The 15,875-nt window shown below is 48.7% G+C and overlaps 1 protein-coding gene across 3 annotated transcripts; it reads left to right on the top strand.

The window, feature by feature from the left end:
* The first annotated feature begins 1,866 nt into the window (after positions 1-1,866).
* Ms4a15 (membrane spanning 4-domains A15) lies at positions 1,867-15,361 on the top strand. 3 transcript variants are annotated; one of them, NM_001191897.1, is made up of 7 exons: positions 1,867-1,925; positions 8,646-8,820; positions 10,478-10,600; positions 12,628-12,684; positions 13,302-13,394; positions 13,728-13,841; positions 14,701-15,361. In NM_001191897.1, exons 1-7 carry the CDS (start codon positions 1,867-1,869, stop codon positions 14,815-14,817), a joined length of 738 nt encoding a protein of 245 aa, NP_001178826.1. In that variant the 3' UTR covers positions 14,818-15,361. The 3 variants fall into 3 exon arrangements, with proteins under 3 accessions (NP_001178826.1, XP_063125982.1, XP_063125985.1); XM_063269912.1 differs by having other exon boundaries at positions 8,568-8,820; XM_063269915.1 differs by lacking the exons at positions 1,867-1,925; positions 10,478-10,600 and having other exon boundaries at positions 8,596-8,820.
* The last annotated feature ends 514 nt before the right edge of the window (positions 15,362-15,875 follow it).

The following is a 15,875-nucleotide window of genomic DNA, read 5'->3' as shown; positions in this document are numbered from 1 at the left end:
GAAAGACACAGGAACGCTGAAGGTCAGAGACTCTGAACTCACTCTTATCTCACAAAAGCCACACCAATGAACTGTGCTCTGGAGTGACTGTTTCCTAAGCCTCAAACAATAGCTATGTGTCTTAGTTAGGGTTTTATTGCTGTGAACAGACACCATGATCAATGCAAGTTTTATAAAGGACAACATTTAATTGGGGCTGACTTACAGGTTCAGAGGCTCAGTCCATTATCATCAAGGCAGGAGCATGGCAGCATCCAGGCAAGCATGGGGCAGGAGGAGCTGAGTTCTACATCTACTCCTGAAGGAAGCCAGAAACAGATTGAGTATCCTCAGGCAGCTAGGAGTAGGGTCTTCAAGCCCACCCCCACAGACACATTTCCTCCAACAAGGCCACACCTTCTAATAGTGCCACTCCCTGGGCCAAGCATATGCAAACTATCACACTACTGATATAAGAGATGCTCAGGCTACCCCAAAGATTATCACAGGGGATTTTGACATGGAGAAAGAGGCATCAAGAATAACAAGAGAAGCCAGTTGGCAGAGACTGGAAAGCCCCCTACCAGGGCTAGAGAAAGGAACAGAGCCATACCTCAAACAGATGACAAATGAGGAAAGGGTGTGTTCTATGCAAATGGCCTACAAAGGGTCCTTTTATTGGAATGTTCATGACTTCTGAGCCTCCCAAGTGTCTATCCTGCTTCCATTCTCAGAAGAGCTTTTTTCTTCCTTAGTGACTATCTCAGTTTCTAAGTCACTATCTATGTGTCCCTGACCCAACTCCTCATTCAGAAACATGTCTATAAATCTTACCATGTGCTCTCTAGACTCAAATCTGTGCCTATAACAAAGATGCTGACCTCTGGGATATCACTGAAAGCATTCATTTTGTTCCCAGTCTACTATTGCCTGGGAAGGTCTGGTCTGACCTGGGGTCGGCAGAACCATTTCATGCATGACCTTGCTGACCATAAATGCATTGTGGGGCCTCACGAGCCACACCTGAGATGTGTCAAGTGCTTCATCCTGCATCGGGGAAGCCAGGAATGTTCAGTGTTAAGTGTAGAGCTCACAGAGTATACAGCAGGCAAAATCTCTTGTGGCTCTGGTTGGGACCGATCACTCCTACTTCCTGTTGGCAGAGGAAGTCACAGGGCAGCCCAGTTTTGAGGACTTAAGAAAACATCTCTGACCCTCTCTGCAGGTGTAGACACACAGAGGCCTGGGGACTATGGCCATTTTTACATTCAACCTGCCACACTGATCTATCCCAAGGTTAGCTGAGAGTTGGCCCGGCCTGCCGGCAGGGTGTTCAAGGTGTCTGAACCTTTAGGCTTTCCCAGTTGCCTCAGAAACTATTCTGTGAAATCATGAACCCAGAAACTCACAGGCAAATTTGCCAAGCACTTGAAGGGTACTGTGTATACAAAATACACATATACTAACACATGTTCACAGGAACCTGCCACCAGCCTTCTGGGCCCCTGTCTAACTGTAGTCAAACTGGGTGGGCAGAACACAGGCAGCCTGCTCAAGCCTCTCAGGGCATCTCAGTGAGTGAAGGGAAAGGTGAAAGGCCACATGGGTCCACATCTTAGCTCGGACACTAGTAGTGGGTGCCCAGCAAATCACTTTCTTCTCTGAGCCTTGCCGTTCCCTTCCAAAGACTGAAGCAAGGGACTGGGGTACTTTGCGGCCCTTTGGAGGCCAGTGACCACACAAGTAGCTTCCTCTGGCCCCCACCTCTGGGAGACAGGCGGAGGCCTCTGAGCCAGGAAGAACTGAGAACCTACCAGAGGCGCAGCTCCCAAGCAGTGATTTCCAAGCCCCACACGAACAGCAAGGTTTTCACAGGATGATGTGTGAATGTGGAAGCGCAGAGGCAGAGGGGAGTCAGCAGCCCGCACAGCAGCCGTGGCAAGCCGGTGAGTACCCCCTTCCTCCTTCCAGAAAGGCCACCCAGGGAACTTAACCGGAGAAGAGGTAGGGGTTTGGGGGTGGGGGGAGGGCAGGGTGAGAGAAGGAATCACTGAAGGGAACCCACTTGGCACTGAGATTGGGAAGTAGGATCCCAGGGCCACCCACTCCAGCTCAGGACAACAAGAACAGTGAAGGGGGACAAAAGAAAGCTGTCTGTCTTCTCTCCTCAAAGCCAAGACCAGAGATCTCTCAGGTACCTGCCAGGGACCTCAGGGAGACAATCACCCTCCCAAGAAGTAGAGACTCCCTTCCTTCAGAAGCCAGCTCAATTTAGATGTCCAGCCTAGTCAGGTGATTCTATCCATGCACAAGTGTCCTTCCTGTCCCTTCTCTAACGAGAGGAGAAGGATGTGGCAAGGGTCACTGCTAGAAAAGTCTTCTCAACAGGTACTGTATTAGTCGAAGAAAGGAATTGGCTGTCCTTGCTGTTCACTTTCAGGGGCACAGGGAGGCAGGGGTATAGTAGAAGGCCATGGGTTATGAGAGGTCCAACCTGGGGGTATGAGAAAATGACTGAGAGATCTGCTTCCCCAAGGCGTGTTTACATCTGGTGGAACAGTTTGCATCACTTCTGGGACAGTGGGGCGGGCCTGGACTGTCCTGGAAAGCCAAGACTGGAGACAAGATGCCTGGTGCCACAGAGCCAGATTTACACAGATGCAAGTTCTTGCCCAGTTTGAGAAGCTGCAGACCCAGGATGTATGTATAGGAAACCCTTAGAAGCCTGAAACACCTTACCCTACTACTACACAGCCACTTTATGATATACAGAGAAACCGAAGCCCAGAGAGATTAGGTGATTTGCCCACAATCAGGTACTTCATCTCGCCAGATAGCGATGTGGATTCTTACTGGGCTGAATGCAGGGTCTGTGGCTTAACTACAAGCCAAGCTTCCAAGTCCCAGATATGTTGCCATTTACTTCATCCCAGAATCCCCACTCCTTAGAGTCACTCCTTCCAGCTCCTCCGGGAAAAAAAGCAGGTCCAAGGGAGAAATAAGCAAAGCTTCCTGGAGACCTGGGTGGAAGAAAAGGCTCTCCAGAGTTGATCCCAGACAAGTACTAGCTGCCCCAGGGTGCTCCAGCTAGCATGCCGGGGCAGCCCATCACTACAAATGCCCCTGCCACTGAGACTGTTAACAGCTGAAGCCCAGGAGGACTGAAGCCTTCCTCCATACCAAGCATGGGGCCAGATGTTGATAGCTGGGCATTGTTCTCTTTCTAGAATGTTAGGGGCCTCTCTCTCTCTCTCTCTCTCTCTCTCTCTCTCTCTCTCTCTCTCTTTCTCTCTCTCTCTCTCTCTTTGTGTGTGTGTGTGTGTGTGTGTGTGTGTGTGTGTGTGTGTGTGTGTGTGTGTTGATTTCAATCAAGCCTAAGGTGGATGTGCTCTGTAAAGTTCTTTTCAATTTGAATATTGGTTATTTTTTATAGTGGATAAATCAAATTTTATATTCTATAATACAAATAGTATCCCTAAGTAAAACTGTTTACATTAATTTGCAAAAATTCACAGTGATTATAGTGAGGTGACACTTAAGCAGTCTGTGGCTTTTCCAGTCAGCCTCAGGCCAAACAACATCGATTTAGTAACTAGCAACTAGCCTGCCTGGTCTTGAGCTGTATCAAATCTTGACCTGGGGCTGCTCCTCAGTTCAGGTTCAGCAGGTATGAAGGGTGTTTGCTGGCTTTAATCTTTTCCCATGCTTTTTCTTGCTCTCTTCACTGCACATACAGTGGCTGACCAGAGTGGCATCCCCAAAGCTGGGCAGTGGGCAAGGAGGAGAAAGAGGATAGGGGCCGCGTACCTGCTGGATGCTTTGTGAGTTGGTAAACACTTCTCTAAAGGGGTGTCTCTACCGAGACACCTAGGAATCTGCAGATCCAATGAAAAGAGCCAACATGCAACTTTCTCATATGACAAAGCCAGCCTCTGTGCCATGGGAAAAGATAACCCAAGATATGTTCCCCTCCTCCCTGTACAGTGTCAAATCTACATTCAACCTTACTTGCAACCGTGGGAGGGAGGGTATAAAAAAAACACCTACATTCTCAGCCACCTGCCTTTTGCAAGTCCCCTGACACCCTTGGTGACATCACTCACTCCAGAGTCTGGTCTCAGCTGACAATTCAGTCTTAACATCTCTGACCAATACATCAGCCTCCCAGGCCCATGACCTGCCCCAATCCCCCCACCCACTCCACAAAATGACCCACATTGCACCTCCTTCTCAGGGCTGCCTTAGAGTCTGTAGGAGAGCTCTTTATAAACTGTAAAGGGCTTTCTGTACAGGGCTGTTATTACCACAGCCCATTCAGCAGTTGACAATCAACATAGCTGCCCTGGATGCCCTGAGTATTCCACAGCTGTTCCCTTAAGGCAGGGTGCAATGACTTTCCTTCCTTCCGTTCCTATGTATGCATTAGTGGTGGGGATAGCCTGGCTGATTGTTAGTCAGAAAAATGGGAACGCAGAGATGGAGTCACCTGGAATACCACCGACCCATTGTCACTGGCTTCCGGTGGAGCTGAGGGGAGAGGAGAGTGTGAATCTCGGGATGTATTCCTGCTTGTGTTTGCCACTTACCCCACTGAGGGTGCAAAGCCTATTTCTGTAGGTGTTTCTCTTCTCCTGAGGATCACGGGGGTCTGTGTGTGATCGTATTTCTCACCACCTGCCTGGGAGAGATGCTGTTAATGACGCAAGTGTTCCCTGCTGGGTGACTTGAGCCCAGTGGGAGCCCAGAGAGTCCTTCTGACCTCAGAAATTGTTCCCAGTACACACACATGACCCATCATGGTCCTCAGACATGATTTTTACCTGTTCATGGTGAAATGGAAACTATGAAAGCAAATGTGCCCTTTCTGCCTAAAATTCCGCCTTTAAATTGTTCGTAGTAATTTTTTAAATGGCCTGACTTAGGGAAGGGCTGCAGTGGCAAGCTAGTTTAGCCCACTTTGGTTTTTAATTTGATCACCTATGAATGCCAAGCCTATTTGAACTATTGTCCAAGGAAGAAAATATAACAATGCATTCCTTCACTCTGATAAGACAAGGAAGGTTTCAGACCCAGGAATGGGTGAATTCTCTAAAGTAAGCATCATCCTTACTGGAAGTGGGAATTCTGGGATCTATCACAGTTCAGCCACTGAAGTGCTATATGACTTCAAGGAAGGCATTCACCCTCTCTGGTTTGTTGTTTATAGTTACTGCTCCTTTCTATACATGTGGGCCATCGAGGGACATTCGAGACCCAAACTCAAGCCAAAGCCGCCATAGCCATACTTACCTTTATTGTATAGAAATATCTAGAAGTTCAATTTATTTTCCTTCTTGCTCCAAATCATAGAAATTAGTGTAATTGACATCTAAAGCAACAAGTAAATTTCAGTAACCATTGACTACGGTCCAGGAAGTGCTGTTCTGGGTTGGAGTTGGAAAACTCCGTCCCACCAACTGGATCCAGGCCATCTGTCCGTGTCAACACAGCCCCACCTATTTATACATTCATTGCCTATGTCTGGTTCACACTACAAGAGGCATCTCCTATTTAAAACAGAAGCTACTTAATCAAAGCTCAAACCCTTTACTAGCTGAGTCTCTGCAGGGAGTGTTTGCCAGTGCTGTCTTAAGCAGTATTTGTGTCTGCTAAGAATCATTTTTGGTGTGAGGGCCAGGAAACCAGAGGCCCAATTGAGCCCCACCATGTGGAAAGTAATAGCACTGTCCCTAGACACTTGCTCTTGATCTTACATGTTGGCCACCCAGCTTTGGCTAGAGAAAACATTAGAAAGTCCTTCAAGATATCAAATGACTTCTGCCACCCTCTGCATGGAATTGTCATTCAATAACACTATTTACCTGAAGTATGTTCTTCTCTTGCATGTATGTGCATGCATGGGTGTGTGTGCACATGTATGTCCATGTTGACATATATGCAATTGTGTGCATGTGTCGTGCAGAGTCCTGCCTCTTTGCTGGGGGGTACACAGGCATTTGCATGTATGCCTTTGATCAAGTAGCTTCTGCTTTAAATAGGAGAGTGACTCTGTGTGTCACTCTTCGAGAGACAACTACTTTGTCTTTTGAGAGAGAATCTGGAGCTCATTAGTCTAGAGCTCACCAAATAGGCTGGGCTGGCAGGCCAGAGAGCCCCAAGGATCCCCAGCACTAGGCTAACAAGTGTGGGCCCACACCCAGTTTACGTGGGTTTCTGGGACTCCAACTCAGGTAGGTCTTCATGCTTATATAGCAAGCACTTTACATACTAAGCCGTCTCCCCAACCCATGAAACATTCCTTAACCACCTACAGTGGACAAAAGATGCTCATGCCAGCAGATTTCACCCCGTGCATCTTGTCCCATTCCCTTGAGGTACTCCAGACACCGGAACCCTGCTTTACTCCTTGTAGAGACTCAGCTATGTGTCTCAAGGGCAAGTCCAATAGGACCCTTGTGTTTAACATTCATCAATATGAATCAGGCCCATCCCAGAGAAAATGGCACAGAGGACACACAGGTGACAAGTGCCACTATCTAACATAAAGGTGCTCATCCACTGAGGTCCCTCAAAGAACCACAAAATGGGCTATGTCAAGAGCCTGCTACTCCAGAAACACAGATGGGTACATTTGTGTTGTCCAAAGTGCCAGAATTTTTATTGACTAACAATAAAATTTACAAACCAAGTCAGTTTCATTTGCTGCAGTTTGCCAGATACTCCTGATTTTCCCTTAATAGCTGTTGACTAACATGTGTGCTTTTATTCTGATCTTAAGTATTAGTATTAACTCTCAGATCACACCTTATACACCTCAGTGTGTGTGTGTGTGTGTGTGTGTGTGTGTGTGTGTGTGTGTGTGTGTGTGTGTGTGAAAGACTAACTTCATAAGTACAGAGGTCAGAGCATAGTTTAAAGAGGCCTTACCGGAAGCAGAGCACTACTAGAGACACAGGAGGGCACTGCATCGCTGCAGTGGTTGGAGAAGATATCAAGGACCGCAGTTGGAGAGCTGAAGGCGCAGGACTGCAGAGCCGAGAGATGCTGCAGAGATGCAGGACCACAGAGAAGTGCAGGGCTGGTTCAGACAAAGACACAGACTGGTAGTAATTTCAGGAGGCTGCATCACTTGGTAGAAACCAAGCTGAGCTGGAGCTGGACAATCTGCCTGTTGGTCCCATGACACACACATCGAGTGGCCAGATGCCAGGTCAAGGGGGCCATCACTACTTCAGTGCCAGGTGACTCCTTCATAGAGTCCAGGTGGCACCCTTCATCCTTAGGAGTAAACTGTTTGTGCCTTGTGGATGGTGCTGGGCAGGCGGTGGTACCTGGGTGCATAGTGAGACACAGTGTCATCATGACTCATTGTTTGAACTCACAGGAAGGCCAAATGCTGCCTCTTAAAGGCAGTCACCCAGGGCAGGGCACAGCCCAAAGCCATCCTTTCACACAGTATGGAGTAACTTGAAGCAGAGCATAGCCTGTCCTCACAGGCTGTGTGACCTTCCAACTGCAATGACTCATGAACGCAAACCACAGGCCTACGAGCCACGGGTAAATACACATTTGTATGCCGGATAGATAATGTGCTGAACAATACTTCAGATGAAGATGCTACAACAGTCACCGTGTGAATCGTGGCCTTTACCAGACCCATAATGTGATAAGTTCTAGTGCCCTTCCCCCTACGTTTTTGTCAGAAAAGTGAGGCAGGAAGAGGTGACCATCTTGCCCCTTTGTCTCACAGTAACACATGGGCCAGGGTTCAAATCCTGGCTTCAGTCATAGAGCTGTGACTTGAACTGCTGGGTTCTTCACCACATGTGAAAACCAGCAAGGCAGATGACTGTTTAATGTCATATAATCCACTAGATTAGTAACTGCAACACCCTGGGAAGCTACCACCTGACATTTGGCTAACAGATCAATGTTCCCTAGAGTTTTCCCAGGCCAGTCATACCTAAGGTTTTCACTGGTTTATCTTGGCTACAATAGTGGTTATTCCTTGGATAGTCAAAGAGAGCAGGATGTTGCCCCACAGTAGTTATGTATTCACGGTCAACAGATGTAGGCCTAGAGGAAGGACAGAAGAGGCACATCGTACCTGGTTCCTCTCTTTCCTTGAATAAAATGGTACTTCAGCTAAGCTCCACCTTCCAGAGCTGTGTGTTCTTGAGCCATCACTCACCCTCTCTAGAGAAAGAAGGATGTTTAATAGATGCTTCTCTCAAGTGTTCCACTTGGGCTGCAGATGTGGCTCAGCAATGGTGGTCTTGCCTCATGTGCCGTCTGGGTTCCATGCCCGGCATTGAAAATAAAATCCCTTCCATGTAACGTAGGAGAAATCAAGATCAGAGTCGAGTCCAAAAAAAAAAAAAAACAAAAAACAAAAAACTAAGATTCAAGTCAAAAGAGCCAAGAACCCTCTTCCCTTCTGTGAGTCCCTTCTCTTTCCCCAGCTCTAGCTGAGAATTTGGGTTCCACTATGTCCAGACTTCAGTAAGCAAGAGCAGGGAGATATGCCATTTAGCAACCTGCTGCCTTAAGCATGTGTGATCACCATGACTGCCTTGTTATCTCCTGAGCCTTCGTCCCCCAGGCTCTCTGAACACGATGTCTGCACCTCCTGCCAGCAATGGTGTGTTCGTTGTCATCCCGCCCAGCAACGCTAGCGGCCTTCGCCCGCCTCCAGCCATCCTGCCCACCTCCATGTGTCAGCCTCCTGGGATCATGCAGTTCGAAGAGTCACCGCTAGGGGCGCAGGCGCCCAGGGCCACTCAGCCACCTGATCTTAGACCAATGGAGACGTTCTTGACAGGAGAACCCAAAGCTTTAGGGGTAAGGGCAGCTTGTCATGTGACTTGAGACAAAATTTCTGGACAGGCAGCATGCCTCATGCTCAACGAGGAGAAGTGGATAAATGTGAAAATTCGTTCATACAAGAGACAGACAAGGGGTTGGGGATTTAGCTCAGTGGTAGAGTGCTTGCCTAGCAAGCGCAAGGTCCTGGGTTCGGTTCCCAGCTCCGAAAAAAAAAGAAAAAAAAAAGAGAGAGAGAGAGAGAGACAGACAAGGAGCTCACCCTCCTTATAAATCAGTAAATAAATGACCAGAACTACAAAGAAGATTAAGAATGATGGATGGAGGACAGCAGCACTAGCAAAGACAGAAATATCTCTATGGAGAGATGACACTGAGGCTAGATCTCACATGTTAAAGCCGGTCCAGCAAGAGCCAGATGGGCGGAAGGATGGGTGAAGGGTAGAATTAGCTATAATGAAGACTAGCAAATGCAAAGGCCCTGAGGTGGGAGTGGGTGTGGCTTGTCAAAGGAAGATACAGAACACTGAAATGGCTGGGATGTAATGAATAAAGGAGGAGCTGACAAGAGATGAGAATGAAATGACAGGCAAGAACCAACTCCTGTAGAGTCCACAAAGTGTGGCCTCTAAGCCCTTCTCCCAACTCAAAGGGCCTTAACAATGGTCTCTAAGAAGCAGCTAATTATAGGTAGATAAATGGAAAAGATGGATGATAGATTAGATAGATGATGTAGATAGATGAAAGACAGATAGATGGTAGATGAATGTAATCGATGAGGATAAGAGATGGATGGATGGATGATAAATAAATATGATTGGTAGATGACAGGTGGAATGGATAAATAAGATAGGATACATATATAGGAAAGACAAGTAGATGATAGAATATATAATTGATGGTGATTTTGATAGATAAGGTAGATGATAAATTTTAAAGTTTTTTTTAAATAGGTGATGGATAAATAGGGATGTGAATTGCTACAAAAACAAAAATGTTTGAAAGTCAACACAGCAGTTGGGGGGCTGGGGATTTAGCTCAGTGGAAGAGCGCTTACCTAGGAAGCGCAAGGCCCTGGGTTCGGTCCCCAGCTCCGGAAAAAAAAAAAAAAAAGAACCGAAAGTCAACACAGCAGAACTTACCACAAGGCCACACTTTCCAGAGAGTTCCCACTCTTAGGAAAAACCATCTAGCTTCTAGCTTCTGGGAATGTTTCCGTGGGGCACTAGTAAATAGAAGAGGAGGAGGAGGTAAGGATAAGAGGGGGCTAGGAGGAAGGAAGATGGAAAGAAAACCAAGTGGAAATTTTAGCCAATGGAAGCAGCTGTAACCCCCCAACACCCTTGATGGGCTATGGAAAGACAACAGGAAGAAGGCAACATAGGCATTTGGTACCAATGTGCTGAGAGTCAGGGAACCTAGGCTAAGAAAATCAGAAAAGCAAATCAGAGCTGTGTTTGACAACCCAGTCCCAAAGCTGTGGTCTGGAGCTCCTCCTAGTCTGAGGAGAGCTGGTTCTATCCTGATTAAAAGTCTGGCCTCCTGGGCCTCCTCATCATCCCCCTCCCACCCCGAGCTGTGGAAAGCCAGATCTGCAGGACAGCAGAGGGCGCAGAGGGCGGAGTGGAGCTCGCGGCCCTACATCAGTGGCCTGAGCCTTTTCTACTTCCCACAGACGGTGCAGATCCTGATCGGCCTCATCCACCTTGGCTTTGGCAGCGTCCTGCTTATGGTTCGACGAGGCCACCTGGGGATGCTCTTCATCGAAGGTGGCGTTCCCTTCTGGGGAGGAGCTTGTGTGAGTGCGGGAATAGCCATCCTCGGCTAGGGAGTGGTCTTGCCCAGGTCACCGCGCCCTGTCCCACTCCCAACATTTTCCTAGCCATGGCCCATCCTACGTCAGGGTTTTACTCACCACCCCCTCCCACCAGACGAACGTGGGAGGAATAGTTATCACTCAAGGTAAACCTCAGCCTGACTCACTCCCGGCAAACAGACAGAGTTCTACCACAAACTGTGGGTGAGGAGGGAGCAGGCCAGTGTCCTAATCACACCCAGACTACCTGAATCCTAACCCCACAACTATACCCCACCAGCAGAAACCCCTCAGTTCCCTCTGTGGGTTCCAGTTCTGTCTGAGCTGATCCCTAAGCAGTCTCCCGCCCTGTATCCATTCTTCTGGCCATACCTCACTGGAGAACCAAATCAGGGCTTCCTTGTCTGCTCCAAGGTCCCAAAGAAAGGGAGTTGGCAAGGTGGCACTGCTGTCTGTGCCCCTACCAAAGGTGCCGGTGCCTCTGGTAATCGGAAGCCTCTAGCTACCTCCAGGAAGTCTTTTTGATGAACTTAATGAGGTCTTCACTGAAGCTCTGCTGTGTATGACTGTGGAGTTCCCTCTGCATATCCCAGACTATCCCAGCAAGAGCTCAGAAGCCCCTAAAAGTGGAGTTCAGAGATGCCAGCATTACTGAAACTTCACATGCTGCTTCTAGTGGTCCATAGTGGGCCCAAGAGGGACGAAGATGTTGGCAAGCAGGAATCTAAGGTGGGCAATGCCTTGGGAAGAAAGAAAGGTAGCATTGTTTTTTAAGATCCCTCCTGTTTCACATTCTGTCACAAAATGTGTGCCACTCCCATGGTAGGAGGAGATAATAAACAAAAGTCTATCAGTCTCGCGAGCGGGAATCCTGAGGCCTGGGCAGGGCATGTGTAGCTCTAAATTCAGTCGTTAAAACCTCACAGTGCTGGGGAGAGAGTTCACTGTGTAATGCACTTGCACGGCAAGAGTGAGGGCCTGAGTCTCTACCTCATCACTCTTGTCAAAAGCCAAGCTGTGCTTGGAAACCCAGAGCTGGAGAGATAGAGGCTGACAGCCCTCCCAAGACTCACTGGTCATCATCCCAGGATAATCTGTGAGCCCAGTCCACAGAAGAGCCAAGTGGGCAGCTCCTGAGGAGGAATGACACCCAAGGTTGACCTTAGCACACAGAGGCATGCATGCACAAGTACACTCACACATACACACAGAGGGCACACATGCACGAGTACATACACACACACATTCACACACGCACAGACACAGACACACAGGCACAGGCACAGGTGCACACACACATACATACACACACAGAGACAGACACACACAGGCACAGATGCACGCATGCACAAGCACACACACACATACACGCAGAGGCACACATGCACGAGTACATACACACACACAGACACACAGGCACAGGCACAGATACATACACATACACACACACACACACACACACACACACACACAGGCGCAGGCACAGATGCATACATGCACGTGCCCTCGAGTGCACATGAGAGAAGGATCTCTTCCTTTTATGTTCTTAACACCCAACTGCTACTTGGTAAATATTTGTCAAGTGAATATTTGAAGGAAAGGTGAGTGCATTATGATGCTTTAGTGATATAATGTCAGCAAAAATGCATGCCTGGTAATCCATGGCTTGAGGTCTCATGAAAGAGGCCTCTTTGTGTGTTTGTTTCTGTTGTTGCTGTTTGCTTGTTTGTTTGTTTGTTTGTTTGTTTGTTTGTTTTTTGAGATGGGATCTCTGTTGCCCTGGCTATCCTAGAACTCACTTTGTAGAGCAGGCAGGCCTTGAACTCAGAGTCACTTGCTTCTGCCTCCCAAGCGCTGGGATTAAAGGCATATGCCACCGTGCCTGAGGACAGGGGCCTCTTACAGACCCACTAAGACATCTTAGAAATACACCCAAAATGCCTGGCCAGGATGCAGACAAGAAAGCTGATGGTCCTCTACCTGTTACCTGTCTTCTCTTCCCCACACAGTTTATCATCTCTGGGTCCCTGTCTGTAGCAGCTGAGAGGAACCACACCAGTTGCCTGGTAAGTCTGAATGGACAGAGAGCCAGGGATGGGGACGATGCCCACTCACCTGGGTGCCACTCGGGACCCCGTTCCCATCTGCTCACTCATTTGGCCCATTCAACAAGCATTCTTTGGGGATTTTCTAAGTGTGCAGAAGGAATTTAGACATCTACATACAGAAGGAGGAGATGGGGCACTTGCAAAATGCCACCCAAGGTAGATGGTAAGAGTCTAGAGAGAAAGTCTTCATAGACACTCAAAGAAGGAAGATACAGAAAGGGTCCCCGGGAGAATAGACACAAAGTTGTCTTAGTGGGTGGGCCTGGGCCTGGGGGAAGACAAGTTGGGGGTCAGGGGTCAGACACATGCTGCAAACGTGTCCCAGGAAAGCCACTAAGAGGATTAGACTTCCTCCCCAGACGCTCCCAAGTGGATAGAAGAAGCAGAGGGAGGCATTAGGGCCTCTTCTTGGGGTCTCAGGGAAGGAGAAGGGAAAGAATGGGGAAAGGAAAAACCAGTCTCCTGCAAGGCTCATAGTCCCAAGCCCCTGGGCCAGGAAGGAGGGTGCAGGAGACTAGGTAGTGAGTGTCCTTTCTCTTCCTTGCCTCTTCTTGTTGCTCCTCTCCTTCCCACAGGTGAGGAGCAGTCTGGGAACCAACATCCTCAGTGCCATGGCAGCCTTCGCAGGGACGGCCATTCTTCTCATGGACTTTGGTGTCACTAACTGGGTGTGTTGGCAGATGTCCCAAGGGGTGATAAACCCAGAGAGATGTGGGCTATGGCCAGGGCCAGGGAAGATCCAAGAGTCTGCAGTCCTGGGCTAGTTTACAGAGCCTGCCGCTCCGATAGACCTCCTGACCCTACCCCAGTGTCACCTGCGGGCGGGGGGAGGGGGAGGATGAGACCCGGTGAAATGGAAGGAGTGGGGCCCAAGGCTGGAGTCAGGAAGGCTGGATCCAGATACACCTCTGTCTCTCGCCTGGAAGGAAAGTTATCTTGGTCCAGAGGCTGTCTTTCCTTTTAAACGTTCTGTTTGCCTTGACTGTGGTTTGGATTCTCAGGATGTGGGCAGAGGCTACCTTGCCGTGTTGACCATCTTCACCATCCTGGAGTTCTTCATTGCTGTCATTGCCACTCACTTTGGGTGCCAAGCCACCCGTGCCCAAACTAACGCAGTGAGTACTCTCGCACCAAGTCCAGAACCCCTGAGGTAGCCTGATGTCTAGGAAGAGGTTATATCTGCAGCCCCTCCCACTTCTGCTTTGTAGCCGAGCTGTGCTGAGAACCTCAAGCTGTGAAATGGGACTACTCACCCAGTGGCCACGGGGGGCGCCAACACTATTGGCAAAGCTGAGGAGATCCTTCCGGAATCGGAGGACAGGGTTGGGAAGGGCGAGGAACGCACCTTGCAAGACCTTGCACGGAGGTGTCGACAGACTGCCAACAAATGGGCACCTCAGAAAAAAAACAGCATGAGTCAGTGGAAGTTAAGCTCATTTTTCCAGGGGAAAATAGAAGGCGGGTGGATAAAAAGAGCGTGGGAAGAGGGGCTACTGATAGCACAAAGGCTTGCCTGGGAAGGACAATGCAGCAGGGGGCTGGCAGGTGCCATTTAAGGTTGGAGCAGGAGGATGAGCTAGATTCAAGGAGCCCAGTGAATAGCTACTAGTGTGGAAGAAGCCAGGTACCGGCACTATGCTCAGGCAAGGGTTATAGAAGCCCCAAGCGCAGCAGAGAATATCCAGAGAGGAAATATCAGCGCACTAACTGTTAGGGAAATGAGGTTTTGTCTACTTTGCTAGCTGCAAGTGTCCAAGCCTAGCTCATAACTGACCCTAGAAAATGTTTGCTGAAATGTCAATTACACAATGTGTGTGTGTGTTGTTGTTGTCGTTGTTGTTGTTGTTGTTGTTGTTGTTGTTGTTGTTGTTGTCAAAGTGCCCACAGAGTGGCACTATTGCAACACTCTCCGAAGACCGCAGAGCCACCCAGAATTTGAGTTTGTTTTTTCTTTTGTTTTGTTTTTCTCTGCAGTCTGTGATTTTCCTACCGAATGCCTTTGGCACGGATTTCAGCATCCCCAGCCCAGCAGTCTCTCCGCCGCCTGCCTATGACAACGTGGCATATATGCCCAAGGAGTCATCAGAGTAGGAGATTGCAACTTCTGCAGGTTGGAGTCCAGGCTTCCCACTCTACCCAGCGTCTCTCTACTCTCACCTTGTCTGATCTGAGGCAGAGGTTCCCCAGCGAGGCTCACCAAGCCACGTGCACTGTGTCACTGAGTGAAGTATTCCATCCGTTTCCCATTTCCTCCAGTAGTGTCTTTCCAAAAAAGACATAAAGCTGGTGTCCAGGGTAGTGTCCTTAAGCAGCACCACCCCACCCCTGGCCCTGTCACCTGGTATAGACATCCTGTTTGCTCCGCTGCAGTCCTCTGCTCATCATGGGAAACCTTGGCTTCACAGAGGTTTCACGGGTTTGCCTTCAAGATCATTAAGCACAGAGAACTCAGAATGTTCCAGAATGGACTGGCATGTCAGAGGCACAGAGCTCGGGCCCTACCGCACAGCAAGGCCTGACCGCCAGGCTCCCAAGTGGCTCTGTCCTTTGTCATCTGCTGTTACATCTTTGGGTTTTCATTTTCCTGAAACTAAAGTGTTAAACTACATGACATAAAACTAATCCAGAACCTCTTGGCTCCCTGGTGTCCTTGGGTCTAAGCCCAGCATTGCCCCCTCTCTATCCCAGAACCTCCTTCTCCTTATTTGTAATAGAAGATTGGGTTTCACTCTGGCCCTGCCCACTACTAGAACAGGAGGCTGCACATGAGACTGAACCACTCCATGCTTCCCCAACCCTGCCTGAAGAGCAGGAGTGCCCCTCTGAGAGTTACCATGGGAATAGGCTGGGTCCCCATAGAAATAAGAAGACACCTTCAGCCCAGGGTTCACAGGCCCTGCCATATATACATCATCTACACTTTGGAGAAAAATAAACAGCGTGGCTTAGACTTTAGGTTGGTCTCAATGTGGTGGCTTTCGCTTTTTAAGCTTGGGGTCTTCTGAAGGCTGCCCATGGTTAATCAGAGGTTCAGGTAAGTACCCTCATGAAGAGCAGGCATGATATGGTAACTTTTTGCAGTTAGGGACATCTCCATTCCTTGACTTTGATGATGATCACATGGGCAATTGCATATATGAAAATTAACT

This window comes from Rattus norvegicus, chromosome 1 (assembly GCF_036323735.1).
Source record: "Rattus norvegicus strain BN/NHsdMcwi chromosome 1, GRCr8, whole genome shotgun sequence".
In the NCBI taxonomy this organism is placed as follows: Eukaryota; Metazoa; Chordata; class Mammalia; order Rodentia; family Muridae; genus Rattus; species Rattus norvegicus.
This window is presented reverse-complemented; position numbering and strand designations above follow the sequence as displayed.